The following is a 25155-nucleotide window of genomic DNA, read 5'->3' as shown; positions in this document are numbered from 1 at the left end:
TTTGGGGTTGATCAAACTTTACATTTTAGCATCTTTTGTAAACCTGTTGGATGAGGTCAATACCTCAAGTTCACCAGCCTTGTGAACTAAACTTTAAGACAACATGGATGAGAAAACCCTTCGATATATATTTGCCTATTAAATATACATATTTGCCTATTAAATAGGCAAATATATACTAAATAGGCAAATATATACTAAAAAGTCCACCATATCAATATTAAAAGGTGTCATTATGTCAATGTCGGGTCTGCAGCTGGTTTCCGCAGCCTCCAACGGTACTAAAAAGGAATCATTTGGGTTTATATTTAAAGTCCTCGGAAAAAAATGAAATATCAACATCTGGATGTCCGTGAGCACGACTCGTCCACTTGTTAATTAATACGTTTGTTGTTGTGAGTGACGCTGAACAGGGCGCACGTTTAAACGGTCTCCACGTGTCCTCACATCTCAGTCTGTCCCTGTCCCTCTGTGTCAGCCGGAGCGTTTTACGGGTTCTGTAGCCGCCCGTCTACACCGCTCTTGTTCTCAGCATGGTGCGTGTCTCCAACATAGCAGATTTCTGACAACTTTGGTCGGAAATCCTCCGGGCTGTGCGGGAGATGAGGTATAGATTGAAGTGTTATAGACTTGAGCTGAGTGAAATCGTTCAACATTTAAACATTTTTTACTCCTACTTCTGCAGCGGCAAGGACAGCATTGGCATAAAAAACATTTTCGCAACAGAGAAAAAAACCCCGGCAAGAAGCACAATAGAGGACCTGGGGGAAGGTCAAACTGTGACTGTGTGTGTTGATTTAACAATTTCATTGGTTTACATTGGCATTTACGGCTTGTTTTTACTGAACTGAAGTCAATGCGTGTACATTGTGTACATTAAGTGGACGGATATGAATCTGCTGCTTGTGTTTGTGCTACACTACAATAGACTCTTTCCTTGCATATAAACTGCACACAACTGTCATTTTGTGTGTGTGTTTGGTTGTGTACCTGTGTCCACTCGTTAGTCTGAGGGTCGTAGGCTTCTACAGTGTTGAGATACACCTGCCCGTCATAACCACCCACTGCGTAAAGGCGGTCGCCAAGGAGACAAACGCCTACGGCGTCTCTGCTGATGCTCATGGGGGCAACTGCTGTCCACACATCTGTCTGAGGGTCATACCTGTGCAAAGATGCAACACACACACACACACACAAAACCCAGTGTGAGAAATTACAATGACAAAAGGGTATTCTGTGACGGACACGGCCCGTAGTTCAGCATCTTATTATCCTCTTCTTTCCAAGATAAGAAACCAATAAAAGTGATTATCTTGCAACATAAATCATTGAACATCTCACTCCAAGGAATTTCTCACACACACACACACACACACACACACACACACACACACACACACACACCTTTCCACACAGTCACTTAGCCGAGATGCAAGTGATGAGGCCGGAGCGTCATGACCTCCGATGGCGTAGAGGAAGCCATGCCACGTGGCCACGCCCACACCTCCACGCCTTTTAGCCATGGGAGCACAACCGGTCCACCTGTAGGTGGAGGTTATCAGTTATAAGGAGAAGAGGAAAACATTCTCTATCTTGAAAAAAATATATATATATATATTTTCAAGGGACTAATAAGAACCTTGCCGCAGCCCTTTTAGTGGAGAACCATAATGAATGTACTTCCTAGACAGAAGCTTTCTGAGCGTGCCCTACATGTATCAGCCCGAGAGGCTTAGCCGCCTCCTTTGATCTGTGGGTAAATAACCTTTGGAGCAGACAGAACACAGCATCTAATTCCCCTCAAATGAAGTCCCACGTCTCTGACCTGTTGGTGTGGGGGTCGAAACACTCCACTGAACGCAGGCAGGAAGATCCGTCACGACCTCCAACTGCATACAGCCTGAGGAAGACAGAATATGGCAATGACTCTCTGGACAAACACACGCGCGCACACACACAGAGACACACAGACACACAACATGTAAGGACACCGGAGCAGGTGGCCCAGGGGTGTTTTTATGTGTGCGCCGTTTCACAGGGCGTTGAGGACAAAGTCGATCAGCCAGAACTTTTGGGAGCATCAAAAACAGAGGAGTCACTAAGAGTGTGTGTGTGTGTTTGTGTGTGTGTGCGTGTTTGTGTGCGTGCACACATTTGGGAGGGCGAGGAAAAAAGAAGCAGTCAAGCAAGTAATGAGCACCATCAGGCAAATGGATTCCAGAGAATACACAAGGCACGCTCACACACAATACTGCCGGGTATGCTAAGTACAAATCAGTTGTTTCTGTATTAATTAGCATCTTAAAAGCCTTTCTGTGTAGCATCGTTGTGAGGCACTGAAGAATTCATTGCAGTTATCACTCATACTGTCGTTTGCAGGAGAAATGGGACGAGATGTAAGACTAGAAGTTTACTAATCCCACTGTTCATACCTGTGCTTTTTCATGTGTGTGTGTGTGTGTGTGCCTGTGAGTCTTGTCATCTTTTCTATTAATGTTTGATGCGGCAGTGCATTGTGTGGTCAAAGCGGTTACAGTAACATAACTTTAACTGTGATGTTTTTGAAGAAGCAGAGTGTGTGGAGATCTATGAATGTTCTCACGTCATTTACCGCACAGTGACCAAAACTGATCTGGATTCATGCCGGTTGTAGTGGCTGGTGCAGTATTTTTAATTGTACAGTTGTGCACTATAATGACACACTGTCTTCTGATGAAGTAAAGTGAGGATATTTTTGTGGCATTTCTGCCATAAAGTGAAACAAAGCATTAGTGTCAATTAGGTTGAGGCTTTTGTACAAATCAACATGCACAAAGTGCATTCAGCATCCAATCTCAAAATGTCCAAAGCAAAATGTCGACAAAACAAAGGTCCTAAACAAACAAAAAGCAGGTAACAGTAACAGTGCATGTGCTGGTATTGTATGATTTAACTGGATACATGTGTGAAGCAATCATCATCATCATCATCATCATCATGCGTAGGATGACTTACTTTCTGTTGAGTACAGCTACTCCCACGGTGCTTCTGGGTGTTGCCATACTTGCAACGAAGCTCCACTGGCGAGCTTGGGGGTCCCACCTGGTGGAAAGTATGTTAGCAACCACTCAAACCTGCACATAATAAAACATGGCTAATCAAATATCTAAATATACAGCACAGTTTCTGTTCAGTTCAACCATCACCATGCCGGTCAATCATGACACAGAGACACACATGGTGTGTCACTGCAGCGTTCCCTCAGATACTGAGGTATGAAATGGATTGAATTCGTGAAATAAGCAAAAAAGGGCTGGAGAAGACAACCTGCGTCGTTAAAAGTGAAAGTGATGGAAAAATATGACCCGGACTACATTCGTTTGGATTTGGGTAACGGCAAGCAGAACATGTTGTATAGTATACAGTAGTTGTCTGACAGAAGCATCACCCATATATACAACCATTATTTGTCTTTATTTGGGATGGTGGTCATCATAAATTGTTTACCAATCAGTGGTTGACCTGACACTGCTCTTAACAGTTTTTTTGAAAATCTCTTTCCCGCTGTCCTGAAATGATCTGTGCATTGTAAACAATTTGAGTAAATGAGTGTCCACTTACCTTTCCACTGTGCTGAGGTAGCTCCAGCCATCGTGTCCTCCTACAGCGTACATGGGCGCCTCCAGGACGGCGACGCCTGCGAGAACACAACCACACAGGCGCGATTAAATCATGGCAGTTTACCCAAGACCAAAGAACGGGATGTTGACACCTCCACACTACGGGGACTTATCGGCACACACATCTGTGGGGGGCCAGATGTGTGGTTCAATCCATGCAGACATTTATTAAAAACGACAACAGAGCAGCAGCCCTGCAGGCCTTATCAGACGATGTCATCGTGACTGTGACAGTGGAGGGAGACACAGTCCCTCAAACAAGATACACTGTACTGTCTGTTAAAGTGCTCTTGAGCAAGGATCCTTATTATTTATAGTAATTCCTGTTTGCAGTCACCCGGGGGGGGCTCACCTAAGCCGTGCCTGTGTGTGGACATGGGAGGCATGACGCTCCAGGCCTTGCTGTGAGGGTTGTAACACTCCACAGCGTTGAGGGTCTTGAGTCCATCTCGGCCGCCCACCACGTAGAGACGGCCGTCGAGGACAGCGACACCAAACTGCAGCCTCCGTCCACTCATGGTGGCCACCTGCCTCCACGTGTCCCGCCGCAGGCAGTACTGCTCGATACTGGTCGCACCTGGACAGGAACACCGGAGGGAACACGGTCACTGACGTACTGATCCGGCTCCCTAACGGTGGCCTGCGTGTGACACGCATGGATCAATGAGCTCCGTTCATGAGCGTCACATGACTACAAGATAGAGGATAGTTATTCCACCAAACAGGAAAATATATTTGAATTTGCTTTTGGTTAAAGTATCCTGACATTAGGGCTGCAGCGAGTAATTATTTCCATCATAAGTGAAGTGACGATGAGAATCATGAAAAAAGCTGAAAGAGACTTACTGACTTAAGTGTTTTTGTCGCTTCCCCACATCCTACACCCCCCTTCTTCCTGCGCCCTCGCTCCGACCACATCCACCTTTGAACTCTGCCTTCACTTCCATCTCAACTACACACACTTAAGGTTTGTGACAAAACCTCAAAGCTGTTGCGGTAACTTCATCCGTCCACAGACAGACACATTTCACTTGTCGTGTGTGTGTGTGTGTGTGCACACCTTTGGTAGCGTCCATTCCCCCCACAGCGAACATGGCCCCGACGGTGGCCTTGCGGGGCCGGGTGCGCGGACTCTGGAGCAGCGGCTGGCGCTGCGGCAAGAGGTGATACTTCATGCCCTCCATCAGCAGTCGCTGGCACTCCATGCTGTCCCGCAGCAGAGGGTTGGACTCCAGGTCTGCCAGGAACTACAGAGACACAGGAAACCACTCACATGAGAACACACACACACACACCCCGAGGGACATGTGACAACTGCTTTCAAGAAGCAGGTCGGACAAACACGGGGTAAATGTGTATCACGTGTGTGGGTTAAGATGTTATCGCTGATTGTGGCTTCAAAGCCGTTCTCTTATTGATCGATGGGTTAGATGAGACCAGGGGCCATTAGTCTTTACACACACACACACACGCACGCACACACACACACAGCTGGGGTCTAAGGTATAAAACATTTCAATCCTTCATTGCCTTTGAAGTGAGTAGCAAGAATCCCTGAAGGCGAGAATTACTGATTTACATTTAGATTGGTGTGTGTGTGTTTGTTTGCAGGTGCGTGTGTGTGTGTGTGACTGAGGATTCAGAGATAGAAAGCAGTGTGTGTGTTGGCTGAAGAGAAGTCAGGGTGAAGGTTAGAAATCTTTCAAGTATGATAAACGACATTTGATAAAAGTGGGCTGAAAAAACATCACATTTTGTTTGGTTTTTCCAACACCACCTTTTTTTTTCTCTGTGCTGAACAGATTCGGCAAAAGAAAGATTCGGCCCAAATAATTCAATTTGTTCATTCAATAAAAAAAACATTTCCCCGGCCCGACGCGGAGCGCATAAAGCCAGCGTGGTAAATGGATAAGCAGCTTACACGCGAGGGGGAACACACAAACACACAGGGAGTCATTGGAGTGGACGAGTGATAAAGAAGGACAAGGAATGGAAAAGCGTGTTTGTCTTCTCCTGTGCTATTTATCCATCCTGTTGTGAAGGATTGAATGCGGAGGGCGAGATAAGACGAGTCCTGCAGGCGTTCCACTTCCCCCTCTCTGTCCTCTATTTGTCTCACAGTGGGAAGTGGGCAAGTAGTCCTTCCCTCTCTCTCTCTCTCTCTCTCTCCCTGCATGGACGGTCCACTATGAATCAGCCCTGTCGTCGTTAGCGGCGTAGCGTGGAAGGCATTTACAGGGCTGGGCTCGCCGGAAATGAACAGTTCTCAATTTGCAGCTGGTGTGAAGGCGCTGGATGGAACGTTGGCGCAGACCAAACAACCGATCGCATTTTTCACGGTTGATAGAAAAGGTATTCTGAATTGAACTGAGTCCATTAAAAAAAGAATCCCAAAGTAATAAACACTGAATCTTTGCTGTACAAGACTTACGTTTTGTCCTTAATTTGCAGTCTAATTATACCCATAATGTGTATACTCTTTGTATTAATCAAAGAACGTAAATATGACACAGCATTCAACATTCAAGCATCATCCCTAATTTAATTTCCCCTGGTGGGTCCTGTCTAGAGTTACCTCAACAGTCTGTATAAGTTGTAACGTTACTCCTCTCCGTCGGGTTGTAAGAAGGTGGCTGAACGGACCGCAGTGAATAGAACCGCCCTACAGGTGTGAAAGAACTCTTAGTTTTTATTGCAAGCAATAGTGCCAAATAATTCAGGGGTTCCAGCTTCCCGGAGGAATGAAATTTACGGCCTACAGACGCACGTGTGAGATTGGATCAAGTGTGCAGGCGTCGGTGTTTGTGTGACAGTGGAAATAAGGAAAAGGGATTAAAGGTTTTCATTTGGATCCTTGGCGTCCTTTTGATGAGTCATCGCACGGCGGCCTCGGTGCAGAGCCGACTAATTGCTTGATGACCATCGATCAGCTGTCTGTGTGAGGTTTATGCGCCAGTTTATTGGTGTGTCACGGCTCATTGGGTCGCCGAATGTTAACCCGTTTATCAGCTTAGTGTGGGGGTGGCAGTGATATACTCCTAAAGGTCCTCAGCTCTATGAGCGCCTTTCCGCGCTCTCTCTAGTACCGGGGGGGCCGCTGCCTCTACGCCATCCATCTCCTCGCCTGATTACATGTTACAGCTGCTTGGGATTCCAGCTGACCGGGGCAAAGTCGTATATCTGAGGTGTCCGTATCTCATCAAGTTGAAACATGGGAGATATACAGACGCAGGCGGGGAAGATGAGAAGAGGAGGGTGGGGGGGGTTGGGGTGGCACGGGGGGAGATTTATCTCCACAGCTCCTTTATAAATTGTAGGGGAAACGGCTGTTGAGGGAGATGAAGAGAACAGATAATTTAGCTTCAGTTAGGAGAGATATCACACTTAATTAAGGTTTAAGACGCGCGTGTGTGGGTGCGTGTGCATTCGACGCCCTGAGGCTCTTGCCTGAATATAAACTTTGAGCATCACACTAACTGGGAAGAGGACAGAGGAGGAGACACATGCGCCCACTTCCACACAGCGGGGGAGATCTACACCAATCGGAATCATTCAGGTCCCACTAATTGCACAAAGAGGATTGAGACAGAGAGTGGGACGGGAGCCAGAAGGAGGTACAGTAGGTTTTGCGAGGAAGAGAGCGACATTGTCATCTCTCGAGTCATGTTCGTGTCCACCTGAAGTCCAATATTCAATAGGTTTGAGCTGCGGTTTTGGTCCCTTCCATCTGCTGAGGGAAATACGCTCCACCATGTTTGCCAGCTAGTTGTTAACTGCGCCCGTCTATCATCTAGTGCAGGCCAGTTAGCGTACACCGGCCTGTCAGAGCTGTCTCACACTCTCATGACCTTGATGTCCGGACAGCTTAACAGGAGCTGAACCCTTCTGTGAAGCTCCGTAGAGCTGCAGATCTCTCCTTAGGTTCGTCATTAGGAGCTACCTCTTATCAGATGTATTGCCATTAAAAACATAAGGATTGTGGCTGCTTTGAGAAAGTCAGTCACAACAGTGTGATACTATGCAGCGCTCACCTGTGGGTGGAGCAGAGGCAGTCGGATGTGAGCCAGCAGCAAGGGCAGGTGTCGCTGTCGCGTGGCGGCATCATGGCGAACCCACGTCAGCAAAGACGTCACCATGGTCTCCTCGTCTGGCACGTTGACATCATCCGACGTGATGAGCCTCTCCATCTCCTCCTCTGGGAGCAACAGGAACTCCTGGCCTCCCACCACCTCTAAGAAGTGCTCCTGGTGGACAGGGGGCGATGAAGTAGTTACAAAAGTAGGGAACGTCCTTCTAGAAATACGAGCTGCGGATAACAAAACGCAATGAAGGACACAAAAAATGAGGAAGATATGAGTGAAAAAATGAAACGGATCAAGAGGTTGGAAGGAGGCAACAAGAGCAAAAAAAGGAAGGAAATGAGGGCACGAGAAAGGTCAGTGGAAGATAAATGAAGAGCTGAAGACAAAAGGGCAGGATGAGAGAAGGTTGGAATGATAAAGTTATATAAGAAAGGGAAGTCGCTGGAGAGGTGAAGAGCACAGCCCAACAAACCATATCTCGTATCTAATTATCTGCAGATAAATAAAAAAACCTTGTAGTCCCAAATATACAACTTTCAGAAAGATACTTGAACAAGTCGTCTTAAATGATTAATTATCGAAATGAGAATTAAATAATCTGTTTAGACACATTACATGTGTATGTATTTAAGTGAATAAGTGTGTCTCAATCACACATTCACAGTCCCACCCAAATAAAGCCACCTCCACTACATAATTACCGCAGATTAAAGTTCAACAACAATCCCCTTGAGAGAGAAGGAGGAAAGAGAAGAGTGGCAGGACTGTAAGAGACAGAGGCACGGAGGGAGGCGAGGTGGGAAGGAGGGCACGCTAACAGGAGAGAAGACAAGAAAAAAAAAAAGAGTAATCAAGCCAATGGAAAAGCTATTTCACGGTCACCATAGCAACCCTGTGCTGAAAACAGCCATTGTGCCGATCATACCGTGCGGCGGGCGCTGAGGATAAGGAACCAATTTGTTACTGATGATAACATTAAGGAGCGCTGTGAAAGAAGCCTGTTTATTGTTCTTAACCTAATCACATGATTGTCAAAATCTCCCGTGGTCTACCTGTATCAACATATCAACATCATCGCGTTTAGATCATGGTTTCCCCAACATGCCGTTTCATTTGTGTTTCTATACAAAGGTGGACTGTCCCTGAGACCAACCATGGTGTGGGCGTGCGCGGCCCGCTGCAGGTCACTGCAGCCCTGAGCGTCGGCATAGGAGCGGATGCCCAGACAGTTGGACGGGTGGAGCTGCTTCATGAGGAAGGAGCAGCAAGCCTGAACCACCGAGGACAGCTGCAGCAGGCAGGAGGCCGACAGCAGGGACTCAATGGTGTCCTCCCTCAAATCCAGCCGGCCTGGAACAAACACACGGGGCAGACGGATGGAAGACCACTCAGAAGAAAGCACTGAATAAGTGTCTAAGATAAATGAACTATGTATGGTTCTATGAGTATGGAGAACAATAGTGACACAGACTGCTCATGAGTCCTGAGACCAAAATGAATTCATTTATCTAGCATCAGTGTGGCGATCATCTGTGTGTTTGCATACCTGTATATGCATACTGCACCAGAACCCACAACGCATCGGGGTCCACTCCTTCCATCTTCACCTCGTCCTGCTTGGCCTCCCTCACGTCGCTGGTGAACATGGCCGCAAAGTAGTCGGACACGGATGAGAGCACCAGCCTGAGTGTGTGGAGAGAGGATGGGGCATCGGTCAGAGAGCGGGAGACAGCCGTGGTGGAGGAACGGGGCACTTCAAGCTGTCCGGGCTGACGGAGAAAAGATCCAGATCACAGAGGCCTGCAAAGGACGCAGGCTAACGCACTACGTCGTCACCCTGGTGATATACCGCACCAGTAGATTGGCAGTTGACACAAATGCGGCTCACAATAAAGGCATCAGTATGAGTCCTTCCCCATCACCTCTCTTTAACATCACAACTTGGGTACCAACAAATTCAAATTTGACAATCCAGCGTTAGGCTCACTCCCTGATTGGTCAATTATGAACCCGTCGCTGTTCATGAATTAGTTTGAGGGGAGTCTGTATGACAATGTGTGCCGTTACCACCATATTTAAAAGAGTCATATAAGCGTGATATCCCATGAAACTGTGATCATAAAGGATTCTTTACGGGGTGTACAGTGCTGCATCAGCAACAAATTGGTCCAGTGTTTATATTTCCTTTGTTTATTTTGCATTTACAGCTCAGAGCAGACTGGTCAGCTTGGCGAGCAGTTCATGGCCTGTTCATCTTCTCCATCTGTTGACTCCACCCTCCTCGGTTAACCCTGGCAAAATCCCAGAAACCACAGTTCATCTTTTGACTGCTTCAAAGTTAAAACTGCCCGCTCCTGCCGGATCCCAAAGCTCTGCTAGCACGTCCACGCCACTCGAGTGACTGAAGGTCACAAGAGGTATAAACCTGATACAAGGACCGTCTGACGGTAAGTGTATGAGAGATGGTGGTAGAGCAATGAGTGCTGTTTAGTCTAGTTTAATATATATATATATATATCCCTCCCAATTGCAATATCCTCCCATACTTCTTCTCTGAATAGACGTAGAAGAGAACTGTGCAAACAGCGGCATGGCGTGGGCCTGAGGCATCTCCAGATGTGTGTACATAATGAGCACATTGAGGAAAAAGGGCTCAGATGGTTAAGTGTTCTTTCTATTCTCTTAATTTCTTTACATACACATGGCTGGCGGATGCCCTTTGAAACGCACGCCACCGCTCACTGCATTCGTCAATTCAGCTCATGGTCAGTGGAGTAAAAACGTAAGGTCAATGTGAAATGTATTGGCTGAGAGAGAAGATATATGGCATAATGGAGAGCGAGCCAGGGGAAGGACAGAAAGGAATTATCTAAGGTCATTTTGAAAAGGGACAGTTAATTAATTCCTCGCCGCAAAATCCATTACCCTTTCATGTCACCGTTCCGTTGAGCCCAAACATGGACACTTAAATGTCAAGGAATTATAAAAGTACACCTTATTAAATATTGAATGCAAATTTCCTGTCTGATGGACTCCAAGTGACAGCGGTACATAAAGCACTCCTCCTCATGCTTCATGTCCTGAACACTGCCGGTGAGGAGTCAACTGACGAGGACAATGCTTACATCAAAGATCTATCTATGACAGCCACGGGAACCAATGTTTACACGGGTCAATGGTGTCTGCTGATCCTCGGTTCTGTGCGGTTTCTGACTTCAAGGTCAACAGACGAGTGTGTGTGTGTGTCGGTGGGTATGTGTCATGCACATGTGTATAATGTCTTCACCAAGTGTGACAGTGTGACCATGATAGATAGCCTGAAGCAGAGTGTTGTGTGTGTGTGTGTGTGTGTGTGTGTGTGTGCGCATCACTTTTACTGACAAAGTTGTCAAAACAAACGCATAGTCAGCAGGAAGTTGCTCTGCCAGTATTCCAGACGGGTATCTCTTTCTTATGTGTTTCTCTCCCTCTCTCTGACACACACACACACACACAGTATTTTAACTTAATTTTTCATGTGGGTCTCTGTGTGACTTCCTGTCAGCGACACCAGCTCTATACAGCGCCGGGTTATTTACACAGAGATGCACCTGGCAGAAGACACAGACATGGCAGGCAGTGTGTCACTCCGTAATGGAAAGAGCAAAGAGGAGACTGAAAGAGAGCAGGAAACAGACGAGCTGGAGGCAGGAAAGAGGAGGCCGAGCTCGGAAACCCAACTCTGTATGTGTTTGTGTTTGAGGGGGCTCGCTGAGAACAACTTACTCTACTCTTCTACCTCCACACGTGCTTCTAAATAAAAGATACCTGATATGTTCTCTTTAGACTTTTAACGTCACCAGCAGGTCAAAGTTTCCGCTTATCAATCAGGGAGAATTGTAATGACTGCTTAATTACTTTTTAGCCGTTCAATTTGTTCAGGAATTTAAGTTCCTTCCATTTTGAGGGGGGTTTTTCCCTCACCCTTATCGAGGGTCTGAGGACAGATGGATCATAAACCCTCCTGAGCTCAATGTGTGATTTGCGGTATGAATACAACTGAATTGACATTGTCTAGTGACCAAAATACCAGCTATATCTAATGATATCCTCATGTACCTCAGCTGCACTTTATGTGCAGTGATAAACAGCCAATGTTTCCATGCTAACATGCTAAACTTAGATGGCTAACCGCTAGCATTGCGTTGCGAGCATGTTGGCATTCAGCTCAAATCAGCACAGTGCCATGAGGCTTAGTGGAACTTCAGAGGTTTCTGAACTAAATGTATGTCGTCTAAAATCAGTGGAGAGCCACTCAGAGGTACAAAAATAGCTTTTGCACTATAATGTATTTGTATACGATACTGGCCCAGAAACAAACACTACAACTGTGCTCTACTTATTTAAAGTGCATATAGAGATTGAGTGTTGCTCAAATAACGCTACTTTCAGCACACTCCACACAAACGTGTGCAACTACACACAACATAAGTGTCCTTGTTGTGTGTGTACTTACAAACCAAAGAAAGAGGGTGGATGTTTTGTTCCCAGAAAAGCGTTTTTATCCTACACATGCAATAAATCAATTGCAAACCAAAACACCCACTTTCCAACAGCTCACTCCCACCCCCTTGCTTGCACACAAACAAACACACACACACACACACACACACACACACACAGCTTCAAATGCCAACACACTCTTTCACAGGCACCATTCGGGTTCCCATACAGCGGGGTCTTTTGTTTGTCACCATCTGTGCCCCGGGTTACTACATCAAGTGAGGAAAGGCGGGCGGAGAAAAGGAGGCTTTCTGCTGGTGGTGGACGGCTCTTCTGGGTCTCCCATGTGCAGATGGACCCTGCTGCTGCACCCGTGGCCACATGCCCAGCGAGGCAGCGTAGAGGAGGGCTATGTGGTGGGGGACAGGCATGTGTGTGTTTGTGTGTGTATATTTGATGCATGATTCAGCGGCTCAGATGACTGTGTGCGATACAGAGGAACTACACAAAAGGGACTTGTTGGGAGAGGTTTCTGATGCATGTGAAGATTACTTTCCAAACAATATCCTGTGTGAGCAGCATGTGTCATCACGTGTGGGTGCACATGTGTACAGGCATGTGTTAAATGTGCCATCACTACGCCCCAAGAATAAAATCCTAATGCTTGTGTACATAATGTGTACAGTACACATTTTAATGGTACAGATGGATTTATGTTACATGTAAATGTACCATTTCATTATTCCCCCATTCACTCCCAGTCATACACTGATGGCAGAGGCTATTCATTCATACCCGGTCCCACATTCATGGCCCAGCCTGCAGGTCTCAGAGCAGACGGCCGCCGCCAGACGACCCACTCTTCCACTGAGCCACAGTTGCCCACAACAGCGTGCGAGTGTTTTTTCATTCGGAAGTATCTCGTTGATCAAGTATGCAAAAGTGATGCAAAAAAATGCTTCTGTTGGATTGGATTAATGCTACATTAACACAGAGTTTGTTTTACGTGTGTGAGGAACATTCATCATGTATATTGTTAACATGAGCAGTTAAATAATTAGGAAAATCAATTAAGGACAATTTTGACAAATGAATGAATCAATTGTCATTTAGCAGTCAAATACTGGCCAACATTGACTTGTAGAATCTGTGAGGTTCGGATGATTCCGTTTTTTAAAATCATTGTAAATTGAATGCCAAAATTAAAATACATGATGTTGATTTTTGATTTAAAAAACACTGACCTAATTGATCTTAAAAACATAAGGGATTCTGTGAAGACATTTGACCTTCAGTCGCTGGTGCGATGGCGTACATCTATTTCCACGTGTGCCGTAGACATTTTGTGTGACATATTAACGGTGTCTTTGCCCCTACCGGTGTGCAGGTATCCGCCTGTCTCCCACCACCAGAACCACGTCACACAGCTGCCGGGACCTCAGGTAGCCCTCCATCTTGCGGAAGGTGATGTCGGCGTGGGACAGAGCGGTGAACGTGCACTCCTCTGGACACGCGCATGGCTCCAGCGACACGCACGAGGACAGCGTGGCGCTGCTGTTAGACGTCCTGCCGCAGTGACAGGCGTTCACACAGACACACACACACACACACACACAAAGACACAAAGAGAAGGAGACAGATGCTTTGAGCGTCGAAACAAACAATGCAGATGTGCAGAGAGGGTGACACCAGCTGCTCTGTGTCACATCTTTATTCCCTCATTCCTTCGCTCCCTTCCCTCCCTCGCTTCTCTACAGGGTTGCTGTATGTCGCCAGCAGCGTGCAAATGCTCCGTAATGGTCCAATTGCTAGGCGTAAATGGCCAGATAAATTTAGCCCACTTAAAAGAGAAGCTGCCAATTAAATAGCTGTGGGAGCCGAGCCCATCGGAGGTGCAGTGAATTAGTCTGCTCCCTAATGGCAGCCGGTTTCCTTGTTTCTATACCAACAACAGGAGAAGTGAGGCAGGGCTTTGGCCCAGGAGTGCCTCTACATTTAATTCCCTGGTGGAGCAGCTGCAGGCCACGGTTACGTCTTATTCTTCCCTGTCTGAGGCGATTGGGTTTGAGCCGGGGCGCGTCGTCAAAAGACAAACGCCGGAGTACATCAGCAGTCACGGGGCATGGCTCCCAAAACGGGCATTTCATTTACGACAGGCAGGGCCACACTTCCATTTTTAATTTAGCAGCAGAATTGTCCGGACTGGCCCTAAAGCATGAAGAGATAAATCAAGTGATACCCCAGAGATGCTATCCTTTCAACTCAGCCAAAGAGAAATCATCTTTAAGGGATGTGGGAGAATGTGTGTGTGGGTGTGTGCATTCAGTGTGCAATAGACAGACACCCAAGTCCTTGGAGAGCCGTGGAAAATGCGCCTTTTCTACATGATTGCAAATACTAAATGGTCTTTAACAGGATGATCAATCGGATATCATTCTTTGTGTATCTCAAGAGTGTCCTCATTTTGTTTTTTGTGCAACATAAAAGGTTTTCTGTTTTCAGTCTCTAATTTTACCAGAGTAATAAAACACTGAGACCGGAGAATAAACACCACAAAATGAAGGTGACCACGGCCTTCAGTGTGTGTATTTGCGTATCCATTCTTGTTTGCGTGTATGCTGCTGATGTGCTACAACAGGGGGCCTCTGTCCTCCACATATATCTACCCTCCTCACTCTTATATGTAATCTCATCCATCACTCACTCACTTTGTTCCACCACATCACATAGTGCTATCATCTCTCTTTTTCTCCTTCTCTACCCCTAAAGGCTAGCTTTCTGTGTGTGTGTGTCTGTGTGTGTGCAAATGGCCTGGCTAAATACTGCCAGAGGAGAAGACTTTGAAGTAGGGGAACGTTGCCTTCCAGTTCCCTTAATTGAGCCTGGCAGGCACTCAACACACAGAGAGAGAGAGGAGACAGACAGAGTGTGTCTGGAGCGAATCAACACCATGCGGCCAGATTTTTTTAAACCTCTGCACCAGGCAAGGACACTCACACCACTTTCATTCAATCTCTTTCTCCCTGCCTCTCTCACGCACACTCCCATGTGATCAACTATCCAGCATGATCAGCCTGAAGGCTAGCGGCTAATGCAAATTAAACTTGGCTCCGTGAGGCTGATGTACGACGCGATCACACAGCCACCGCAGGGCCTGCCTGCTCACATGTGAACCCCCCCCCCAATGAAACACATGCAAACACATTTGTTCTCTCCAACACACGAGAAAAGGGAGGGAGAGGGCAAATGAATGGACAAGGTTGGGCAGAAGCGAACACGGGATGGAAGGAGAGAGAGAGAGAGAGAGAGAGAGGAGGCACACCAGGATTAAAAGGGGGGAGCTGGCCGGGGGTGAGAGAGTAAAAAGAGAAAGGCGTGGATCAGCGGAGTCGAGCCTTTCAGCCATTCTGGGATTCAGCATGCGTTGCTTCCCATGATACCACTTGGGAGCCAGCCACTTGTGTTCTTGGAGTATCATACTGTACACATGCAGGGACTCTCAGAGGGAGGGGATGGACTGCATTCAAAGAAACATAGATGCACAGAGCAGCACATGTACGCCGCAGCCTCAATCTCTGGGTTGGTATGGCAACTCGAACATAGTCCAGAAGAGACTACATCCATGCACAATACATACTCCGGTTCCATGCAGGTTACATCATCATTTTGTTTTGGCCTATGATATTGAGTCTGCTGTGTGTGTGTGTGTGTGTGTGTCACCATTAAGCAGGAGTCATTTTCTGTGTGAGCACTGCTGGACTCCCATCATCCCTGAAGATGTGAAATTGAGTCTTGCATAACAATAACTATTTTTTTTAAACATTTTTCTCTTACATGCTCGCACAATCTGAAATTTGAGATGAAAATGGGGTGTTGAATGGAAGCGTATCAGATCTTTTTTTCTGCCCTGGCTCCTACTGAAAGCTGTTTTTGAAAAATGTGAGTGTGTGCATGCGCGTGTCCTACAATAGGAGTCATATGCTCTGATGTGGGTCTTGGGAACACAGAGAATAATTGGAGGCTTTCAGATGCATCATTATGCCAGCGTAGTAAACATGTATACACACACACACACACACACACACACACACACACACACACACACACACACACACACACACACACACACACACACACACACTGTCTTTCTCCCTTTACTTCATCCTATTCAATATTTCCTCCTGCCGTTTTCGCCCTGAATAAGAAAAGTGCCCCTTCTGCTGGAGCCCAATTTTTTCTTCATTCATCAATATTTAAGAATAAAATGACTCTCTCTGTCATCAATTCCCACCAAATGTGTTTTGATATCTGACGGGGCATTTATTTGAGTTCTTCTGAGAATTTCCCCCCCCCAACATGCTCCACTGCGCTCACGGGGCCCCGCCCCTCCCTCGCTGAGCGCCAGGCCAAACGGCTGCAGCATCAGTCACCTGATAGAACGGGTCGGATGATGAATCAACCACAACATTTGCGCCGATGAAAACATTACGTTGCAACTGGTCTGATGTTTCCAACAACGATCAACAAACAAAACAACACCCGAAATCCGTGGTGTCAAAGCCTCGTCGAGCTGTTTACAGACGTTTGTCATGTTTAATGAAGAGAGGGAGGGAGAGAGATACAGATCGGCAGAGAATTTAAAGGCAGTTTTACTGTTTGACAAAGGAGAAAAGTTCACTAGTTTTGTTGAATTTAATTTAATTACTGAAATGAAAATTGAGCTACATGACAGTGTGATATATTATTAGTGTAATGCTTATGCTTCAACTAAAAACAGTAAAAAGAAATGTGTGGTCAGCTTTATAGAAATCAGTCACTCTTATTTTGGTTTTGGGTGATGCAAGCTTTCGTAACCACCTTAGGGCACCTTTTCATGAGTGATGTGAACGTACAGGGACTATTTTCTCTAGGCTACGGAAATGCAATACACAACGTATTGTGGCTACAACTACTTTCTGCTCAAATGCAGCTATTTACTTCCTATTTATAGTAACAACACCCTCCCACTGTAACATTATTAATGATAAAGTACAGCCTCTCGTTCCTTACTGCTTAAAAAGATTCTACTCTTTATTTATTTATTTATTATTAATTTCATGAATCGTTTTGCTTTTGTTTTAGTTTTGAGCTAAACTAATGTCTGTGCACGTGCCTGCTGGGAGGGGCTTATGATGGCCTAATTGTTGTGTTTTGCTGTATCCACGGCAACCATTAATTAAACACTGTTCCACATCCCAATTCGCCCCCGATTCGCCACACCCGTGCAACACAGACCATCCGTGCATGTGCACACGAACATGCACACGAGCAATGAGTAACCAAAGCTAAACGGGTATAAGACACTGAAGACAAAAATATATAAAAGTCAAGTGCAGATGTGGCTGCACGCGGAGCTCAGCCCTTGTTATTTTGACTCGGAATGTCCCATGTTGTAAAGAGGGTGCGTTTGTGTCCTCCTTTACCCGCCGTCTGGGTAAAGGAGCCTCATTTGGAGGTTGAGGGGAGAAATCAGTGGACCACATGCCGTCCCAAATGTCCTCAAACCATCATTTTCTTGCTCCATCTTTCTGTCTGTATGCATTCTAATCAGTGGCCCTGCAAATGTGCATCGACAGGCCATTTCTTAGTAAAGCCCCCATGCATCTTTATTAAGTGAGAGCATTTACACATTTACACAACGTACTTTAAGTCCCATTTTTCTGTAACCATCTAATCTTTCCCGTACAATTCCTCTGACTTTAAACGCGATTGTGTTCTGCAAATTTCCCTGACTTTATTCGGTGCAAAAATTCAATGTAACTTTTTGTTTGTGTCCCCCCCCCCGTCTACTACCTGCACGAGCTGGAGTCAGTTTCCTGCTGGGGGTCATCGGTGCCCGATGCGGCTGGTGCCGCCGCCGCCGCCGCCTCCTCTCCCTCCCCGACACGAGCGGCTGGCTCAGGTCCCAGCGGGGGGACCGGAGCCTCCCCGGGGGGCTCCATGCCCGTCACGGGTCGGGAACGACGGTGAGGTGGCGGGGAGATCCACGTGAGCGCCGCGGCGGGGCTCCTGCACTCCGGCTGACTGACGGAGCGGGTGCAGGAGCTCCCCGTCGCTCCCGCTGCTGCCCCCGGTCCGCCCCGGTTTCCCGTCGGATCAGCAAACTTTCTGTTGCTTCCGTTACACAGGTTCGACCCGGCGCTGCCGCTGGCCACCAGCCCGCTGTGCCCTCCGGCCCCGGGGGTCGCGCTGGCGGATTTGGGATCGTCACAGCCGCTGACTGATGCCCCGTCTCCGCAGCTGCTGCCCGCTCTCCGCCCGGCGAAGTAGTCTCCTATCGGCGGGGAGTGAGGCGGAGGGACCGCGGGGTGACCGAACCACCTCCATCGGATCCTGAGGATCTGCTTCACATCGAACTCCTTCCGCGAGGAAGAGCCCGAGCCGCTGCTCGACATTCCAGGGCTCGGCACGAGGAAATGGCGTGGGAGAGCCCGTGGCGCTCCGCCGTCTAAACGGTACACTGCCGTGCAGCAGAGCGCGCCGTCAACCGCGACTGAATGTAGTGCGCGCAACATCCAGTATATGAACAGGGAGAGGGAGAGGGAGAGAGACGTCCACCCAGAGTTGGAACGTCAGTGCCAAAAGCTCTCTCATGCACAAACCGAACCACAAACATTTGCTACGGGGACAAATTAATGTGACATTTCTGCCAGTGCAAGCCACAGGCATTCGGTAGCAGAGAGGCATCATCATCATCATCATCATCACCATCAGCCAGACAATCAATCCATAACAGGCTATTAGAGAGATGGAACCATTGGTTTGGCAACTGTCCACTCGGGAAGACATTTCTCTGTGTGCCTCAATGTTTTTTATGGAGCTGAAACAAAGTATTTCAAATGTAAAATAGGGTAAAATACCTCATTCTATAAAGCCAGACTTCAAATTTCTAGTTTTGTCCAACAACTGTGCAACAGCATCTCAGAACTAATGGAACACGTAAATATTATTTCTCCCAAAACACTTAATGATGAATTCGATGAATTCCTAACGTCGTGAACATTCTCTGCACCCAGTTTAGCCAATGTGAAGCTTTGCTGTTGTTTTTTCTCTACATACCTTTGTAAATTGAGTGTCCTTGGGTTTGGGAATTCTAGTATTTTCTTAGGGGTTTGGATCAAGACTTTAATGGAGATGGGTTTAGGTTTATACCAGATTTCGTTGACGTTAGGATACAAGTCACAAGTAAAAATGAATACAACGTCCCCCCCCCCCCATCAAAGGGTGGATCCTGATGGCCGTGTACAGGCTTATGCATGCACGCATCACAACGAGGTTTTGATGAATGGTGATCACAACGAGGTCATCTTCCTCATGTCCAACTTCTGCGTAAGTCTCTGTTTTGTTGCCCCCTAACGATGTCACGTTGTTCAGAAACCTGACAGCATGAGCTGAACCGTCAATTGGTTGGTTGAGGTGAAAAACGGCCATTACGCCTCCAAATGGGCACACATACACACACACACACACACACACACCTTATTCCCCTCTTGGTTTCCCCACAAACTATTTACTCACCCATTACACTTCCTTTCCTTCTGTTCCTTCTCCTTCCCTCTCTTCCATCCATCTGCAATGCAGCAGCTATTCATAGACATGCCGATCATTTGGGAGCCGGTCCCGAGGGAGCCATCCTCCATACAGAAGCCCGTGGCACCAATCGGGCAGAACAGCCAGCCAGAACCCTCCTCACCTTTCCCAGTAACCCCTTCAAGGACCACCGCGACAGGGCCCGAGCCATGGCTCGGGGAGGCAGTGTGTTTCTCCGAGGAGTCCCATCAAACAGGAGGGGAGGGATGCCCCAATCTAGTAAAAAAAATCTATAAATCAAACAACCGAGGGCAGTTTGTGGATTACACAGACAGAAGATGTGTTGCTCATAAATTGGCCCCCGTCCGTAAATAACTGAAGAGTGCAGATGGAAATGGGCGATATTAAATCTGTTAGGCAGATTCTGAGGAACACAGGGCTCTTCTTCAGCATCAGGATGCTGAAGTGCTAAGACCACCTTGATGCTCAATCAGATCAATCACCCCAGTCAATAAACACACACACACACAAAAACATGACAAGTCTGTAAGGAGGCACGAAAAACAAACAGCAGTACTGTTGGAGTAAATAAATAATTAAGGGTCAGGAACAACATTTCCCTCATCAAGCATGGTCTTTCTTGTTGTTAATACAACAATTTATTTCATGGAAGTGTGGATTATTATAAAGAAACCGACGACCTGGTTCATAAATGAGACCAATTCATAAAATGTATTTAGTGTACACCAGGCTACAGCCATGTAATACTCACACCTGATATTGACTAATACCAATGTACAGCTATGATTGTATTCAATGTAATGTAACCAACCAAAATGCATGCATGTAATACTCACACCCGATATTGACATTGAGACACCTTTCCTGATCTGTATTAATACCTGTAGGCAGCCATTGTTCTAGAGTTCGCTGGTAGAAGCAAGAGACAGAGGCAGTGGGTAGTCAGTGGGCTGCCCTGTGGCCTGTTGAGGGCCACAACACCTTTTCCTTTATTAAATACTTTTGATTTTAACTTTCAATCCAAGACGTCTTCTGTCAGTCCGGAGATTCTTGTCTGAAAGTTATTTCTAGATACTGTAAAGAGACGGATACTTAATCTCCTACGGAGAACTCATCACAACATCACAACTCAAAATGGAAAAGAAATGAAAAAGTAAACCAATAAGTTTCTGCAAAACCACCTGGATGGAAACCCCCTCCTGTTTCACGGGGAGAAATGGGGCTCTGAGAATGAATGAAATGGCGTTTTCGACTCAGGGGCCATTGGGCTCTGGTCTCCTTCAGTTGGATCTAATCATTGGTCACTTGGCAGGAGCCTCCTTGAGCCGCTATACTGTTATTGGTCTCTTGGCTGCGGTAGTGCAAGGCCATCACTCAAAGAGTCTCCGGCGCAGCTTTATAGCTGCACACACACACACACACACGCATTCATACATCCAAACACTGACACACACACACACACACACACCGAACATATATAATAAAACATCATGGAATTCACTTCACAAACACTTCACACTTGATAAGCATCATTTGTGTGTATTCATGCATGCAAGCATGCGGATTTGACGCTACAAGCATCCAAACGCACGCACTCAGGCAAAATCTAGAGCTTCTGGCGAGAGCTGTCGTAAAAAGGATTTTATAGGGCCAGAAAGTGAGACATTATCTATCTGGCCTGTCTGTGATGATCAGCTCATCTCACGTGACTGATGTTCATCCTCCAACGGTCTTCTTCCAATCTCCCTCGCTCTTTATTTCCTTTATTCTCCCTTCCTGTTTTTTCCACTGGGCTCTGTTTTGAAACCTTTCATCCCCACCCGCACCCTGCCTCCTTTCTACATTTCTTGACAATCTCCATTCCCGACCTCAATATCCTGCTCCCCTTCCCCTCTACTATACCGTGACACACAAGGGAATGTGTGTGTTTGTGTGCGCACGTAATGGTGGGGCTGCCATTACCTCAGGGTGGAAACCCACCCGCCCAACCATTGCTCCATATATGTTCCTGCAGGCATAGGCACACCACAACTTGTGTGCAAACATCTGCATATGCCCCTCCACACGTTTAGCCATTATACATTCTGCATGCACACACACACAAAAAGACAAGGACACACTTTCATTCAAGTCACAGTCCCCTCTTCAAAAGGACACACACACAGATGTGCTTGTTTCCGTTCTGTAACAGCAGCGCTGGTAGGCACTGAAGCTGCAGGCGAGTCCGTCCTTGAGACTCAGAGCAGGCTCAGACTGGCCAAGCAAATAATTACCTCTCCACATCGACAGCGTGGCTTCTCCCAAATGCATGAGAACTACAGGGAGTGTTTGATTGCAATTCAATTGATCTGGAGGCACACTAGTCAATGTTATCGAGCAGAAAATATATTTAACATTGGCAGGGGCGCTTGCTGGGAGGAAGGAAACCAACGTTTTGAGGATGTGCTTGTGTTAATGGTGCTTATGTTTTTCTTGCAAATCTATCTTTGTGGGGACCATTTTCATTTTAGACCTTGTCAGTGAGGATGTTTTTCTTAAATTGGGACACTATGGCTGTTCCCTTTGTTTTGGCCTATGACTATTCTATATAAGCAGAATTGGTGAATGGTAACAAAAACCGCACAGGTGATTTTAGGTGGTCGGACAACTGAAAAACTGCTGTACAAATACATTTAAAGGATGAAATCGTAGGAAAGCATGCCGGTTTCTTACGGATATAAAAAGTCTGTGTGGAGAGATTGACGAGACCTTGAAAAGGCAGTTTGGTCAAGATCTGGATTTACGGTTAAAATTGTTGAGGGGGTAGGGGCAAGGTAATGCGTTATGTTAATCTGGGTCCTCACAAGTATAGTGGCACTGCAGAGGAAAAACGCAGACCACCCTCGGGTGGTCATTTCCCTCTTATCTCCATCACATCAGCCAATAGCAGAGCCAGATCGTTGCTACTGCTGAATGAATGCTGTTCTTGGATGTAAAATCCACACTGATGCAGAAAGGAAGATAACATTATTGTGTCTAAATTAGATGCAGGTTGGACTGCACGCACTCTTTGTTCCACGTCAGTTACTGCGACCATTTAATGATGGTTTAGTCACTATCAGACGCCGTCGGTATTTGAGAGCTTGGCGTGAAAGCAGGTTGGGGTTACAAGTGCAGAGTACCTGTTTTTTTCATATTTGACAGCCTAGGACACAGGTTGTTTAGAGGATGGTTCAGGAAACAAAAAAGGGTAAATAAGCAGTTTTCTAAGTGTGTTGTTTTGGTAGCTGGTAGAGTTAAAATGTCCTTTGGCAAGAACTCCAAATACGCTGTGCCATCGGCGCATGAATGTGAATTAATTTAGGGTCCTGATGGGGAGGTGGCACCTTGCATGAGAGCCTCTACCACCAGTCTGTCAATGTGTGTCAGTAAGTGATGAGATGGAGTATAAAGTGTCCTTTTTGCTATCCTCCTCCTTCCAGGGATGGATCTACTGCGTGAGAAAGACCAGCGTTAATTAGGTGCGTCTCGTGTAGGACTAGTAGAAGTTGTTTTTTTTCTCTGAGCAGATATAGTAGCTTGAGTGGGAGGAAAAGCGAGAGCGACAGAGAGAAGAAAAAGACTGAAAGCCTGAGGGATCCAAGAGATGGCAAGAAAGCGGCGAAGGATCAAAACAACCAACACTGCCCACAAGTACCTCGATGCCCTGCCCCAACAGATGGAAGCTTGTGTATCCCATCTTTTATCGGAGCAGAAACCTTCCATCTCACTCCGTCTGCCCCGAGACTTCTACTGCCATGTTTTATTCAACAAACTGTAGTGAGAAATAGATGTTTTTGAGTGTGTGCATTCAAAAAGATGTGTGCTGTATGTTGAGTATTTTGCTGCGAGATCTGGGAGGCCAAAAATCCCCCCCCCCCCCCCCTTCCCCAGACACACACGCATGCGCACTTATATGCACACAAGGCTCTTTGACAGCCCAAGAGTAAAGCAAACTGTCCAATTACTTTGATCCATGCTTGCTACCGTGTTCAGGGGAAATAGTTCATCCCTTTTGCTTTAAAGCACGACACCTGTGCACACACAAGCACATACACGCACACAAATGCACACTAGTAGCACGCGAGCTTTGGTTTCTCGAATTGCCTGAGAGGAAAAAGCAGGGAGGAGGCATCAAAGGTGAAAACTGGCAAATTGAACCCCATTTGTCGAGCTCTGCATGTGTTTAGTGACCCCAGAGCATGAAGAGGCGGGATGATAATCAAAGGTGGAAATAAGCTTCTGGCTCTCATCCAGTCCAATCAAAACTCACTCTGTCATATCCGCTCCCGTCCGAAGCTCACACCCACGTTCCGTATACAGGACAGCTATCAGCCATTGATCTGTCGGGGTCCGACTTTTGGCCTTGGTGTGCGCGCCTGTTCAACTCTGACGTCTTATTCTGCTGCTGCTGCAGGACAAACAGAAGTTTATGGGCATATGCTAAGAGTTCATCTGACAGCCAACAAATCACATTGTTACCTCCAGCAGCAGGCAACATTTGGAACAATGGCTACATGAGTCCATCCCACAACATCCACAAGCACAAAAAACAGCTCAAGCGGTTATTCCCATGAATCTGTGAAATACAAAGCACATCTCAAATGTAGCAGCAAGACTCCTTAATGGGACCGAGAAGGGAGAAGAAATCCCACCTCCACGTTTTTGTTTGTTTGTTTTGAAAGCATTGCTTTATTGAGGAAAGGTTAGAACTTGGATATCCTAAAGTGGTCCATCTTAAACTTCTGATCAGTTCTTCTTTGACAATCCAAAAGAATCAAGCTTTTTCTGCAGTTTACTCTTTGTTTGTTGTATTTCATAGTATTTTAATTTACATCTCACTTAACATAGCTCACTACCTCACTCATTTTCATTTCAATCAATTCAATATTTGTTATTTTTGGACCATTTCGGACACAATTCCTATATTCACACAAATCATCTGTGTCCAAAATGATGCAAACAATCTCTAGTCCTCCCATGTGTGTGTTTGTGTGTGTTTGTGTGTGTTTGTGCCCAGAAATGCACAAGTCAGGTATTTAGCCGATGGTAGAAGTGCTGAGGCATGAAGCTGCACGCTACAGGAAATGATACACAACGGGAATTATTGATGGACATAAAAAAAGACTCTTTCTTTTCCCTAACATTTCTCAGTCAATAACTGTCTCTCCTCCTCTGTGGCCTCACTTCTCTCCTCCTGTAACGCCTGCAGTTTAACAGCGGAACACAACGGGTCTCTATGGTTTTGTTTGCAAGGAAAAATACATCAACTGTAAACACACACACACACATCAACATAACGCCTCTATTCTCAGGTATAAAGC

The 25155-nt window shown here is 46.4% G+C and overlaps 1 protein-coding gene across 3 annotated transcripts in view; it reads right to left on the bottom strand.

The window, feature by feature from the left end:
• klhl5 (kelch-like family member 5) overlaps positions 1-25155 on the bottom strand; it is a 37733-nt gene that overhangs the window by 2844 nt on the left and 9734 nt on the right. The window contains exons 1-12 of one of the 3 annotated variants that reach the window (XM_037471740.2): positions 18056-18982; positions 13601-13789; positions 9288-9424; positions 8895-9091; positions 7691-7903; positions 4720-4906; positions 4012-4236; positions 3601-3676; positions 2995-3081; positions 1826-1900; positions 1405-1542; positions 991-1162 (exon numbers count right to left, since the gene is read on the bottom strand). In XM_037471740.2, the coding sequence (XP_037327637.2) occupies positions 991-1162; positions 1405-1542; positions 1826-1900; positions 2995-3081; positions 3601-3676; positions 4012-4236; positions 4720-4906; positions 7691-7903; positions 8895-9091; positions 9288-9424; positions 13601-13789; positions 18056-18777 (2418 nt within the window). In that variant the 5' untranslated portion in view covers positions 18778-18982. Of the gene's footprint in view, positions 1-990; positions 1163-1404; positions 1543-1825; positions 1901-2994; positions 3082-3600; positions 3677-4011; positions 4237-4719; positions 4907-7690; positions 7904-8894; positions 9092-9287; positions 9425-13600; positions 13790-18055; positions 18983-25155 lie in introns of those variants that run through there. The other 2 variants (XM_037471741.2, XM_037471742.2) reach the window with 2 other exon arrangements.

Source organism: Pungitius pungitius, chromosome 9, assembly GCF_949316345.1.
Source record: "Pungitius pungitius chromosome 9, fPunPun2.1, whole genome shotgun sequence".
Classification (NCBI taxonomy): Eukaryota; Metazoa; Chordata; class Actinopteri; order Perciformes; family Gasterosteidae; genus Pungitius; species Pungitius pungitius.
This window is presented reverse-complemented; position numbering and strand designations above follow the sequence as displayed.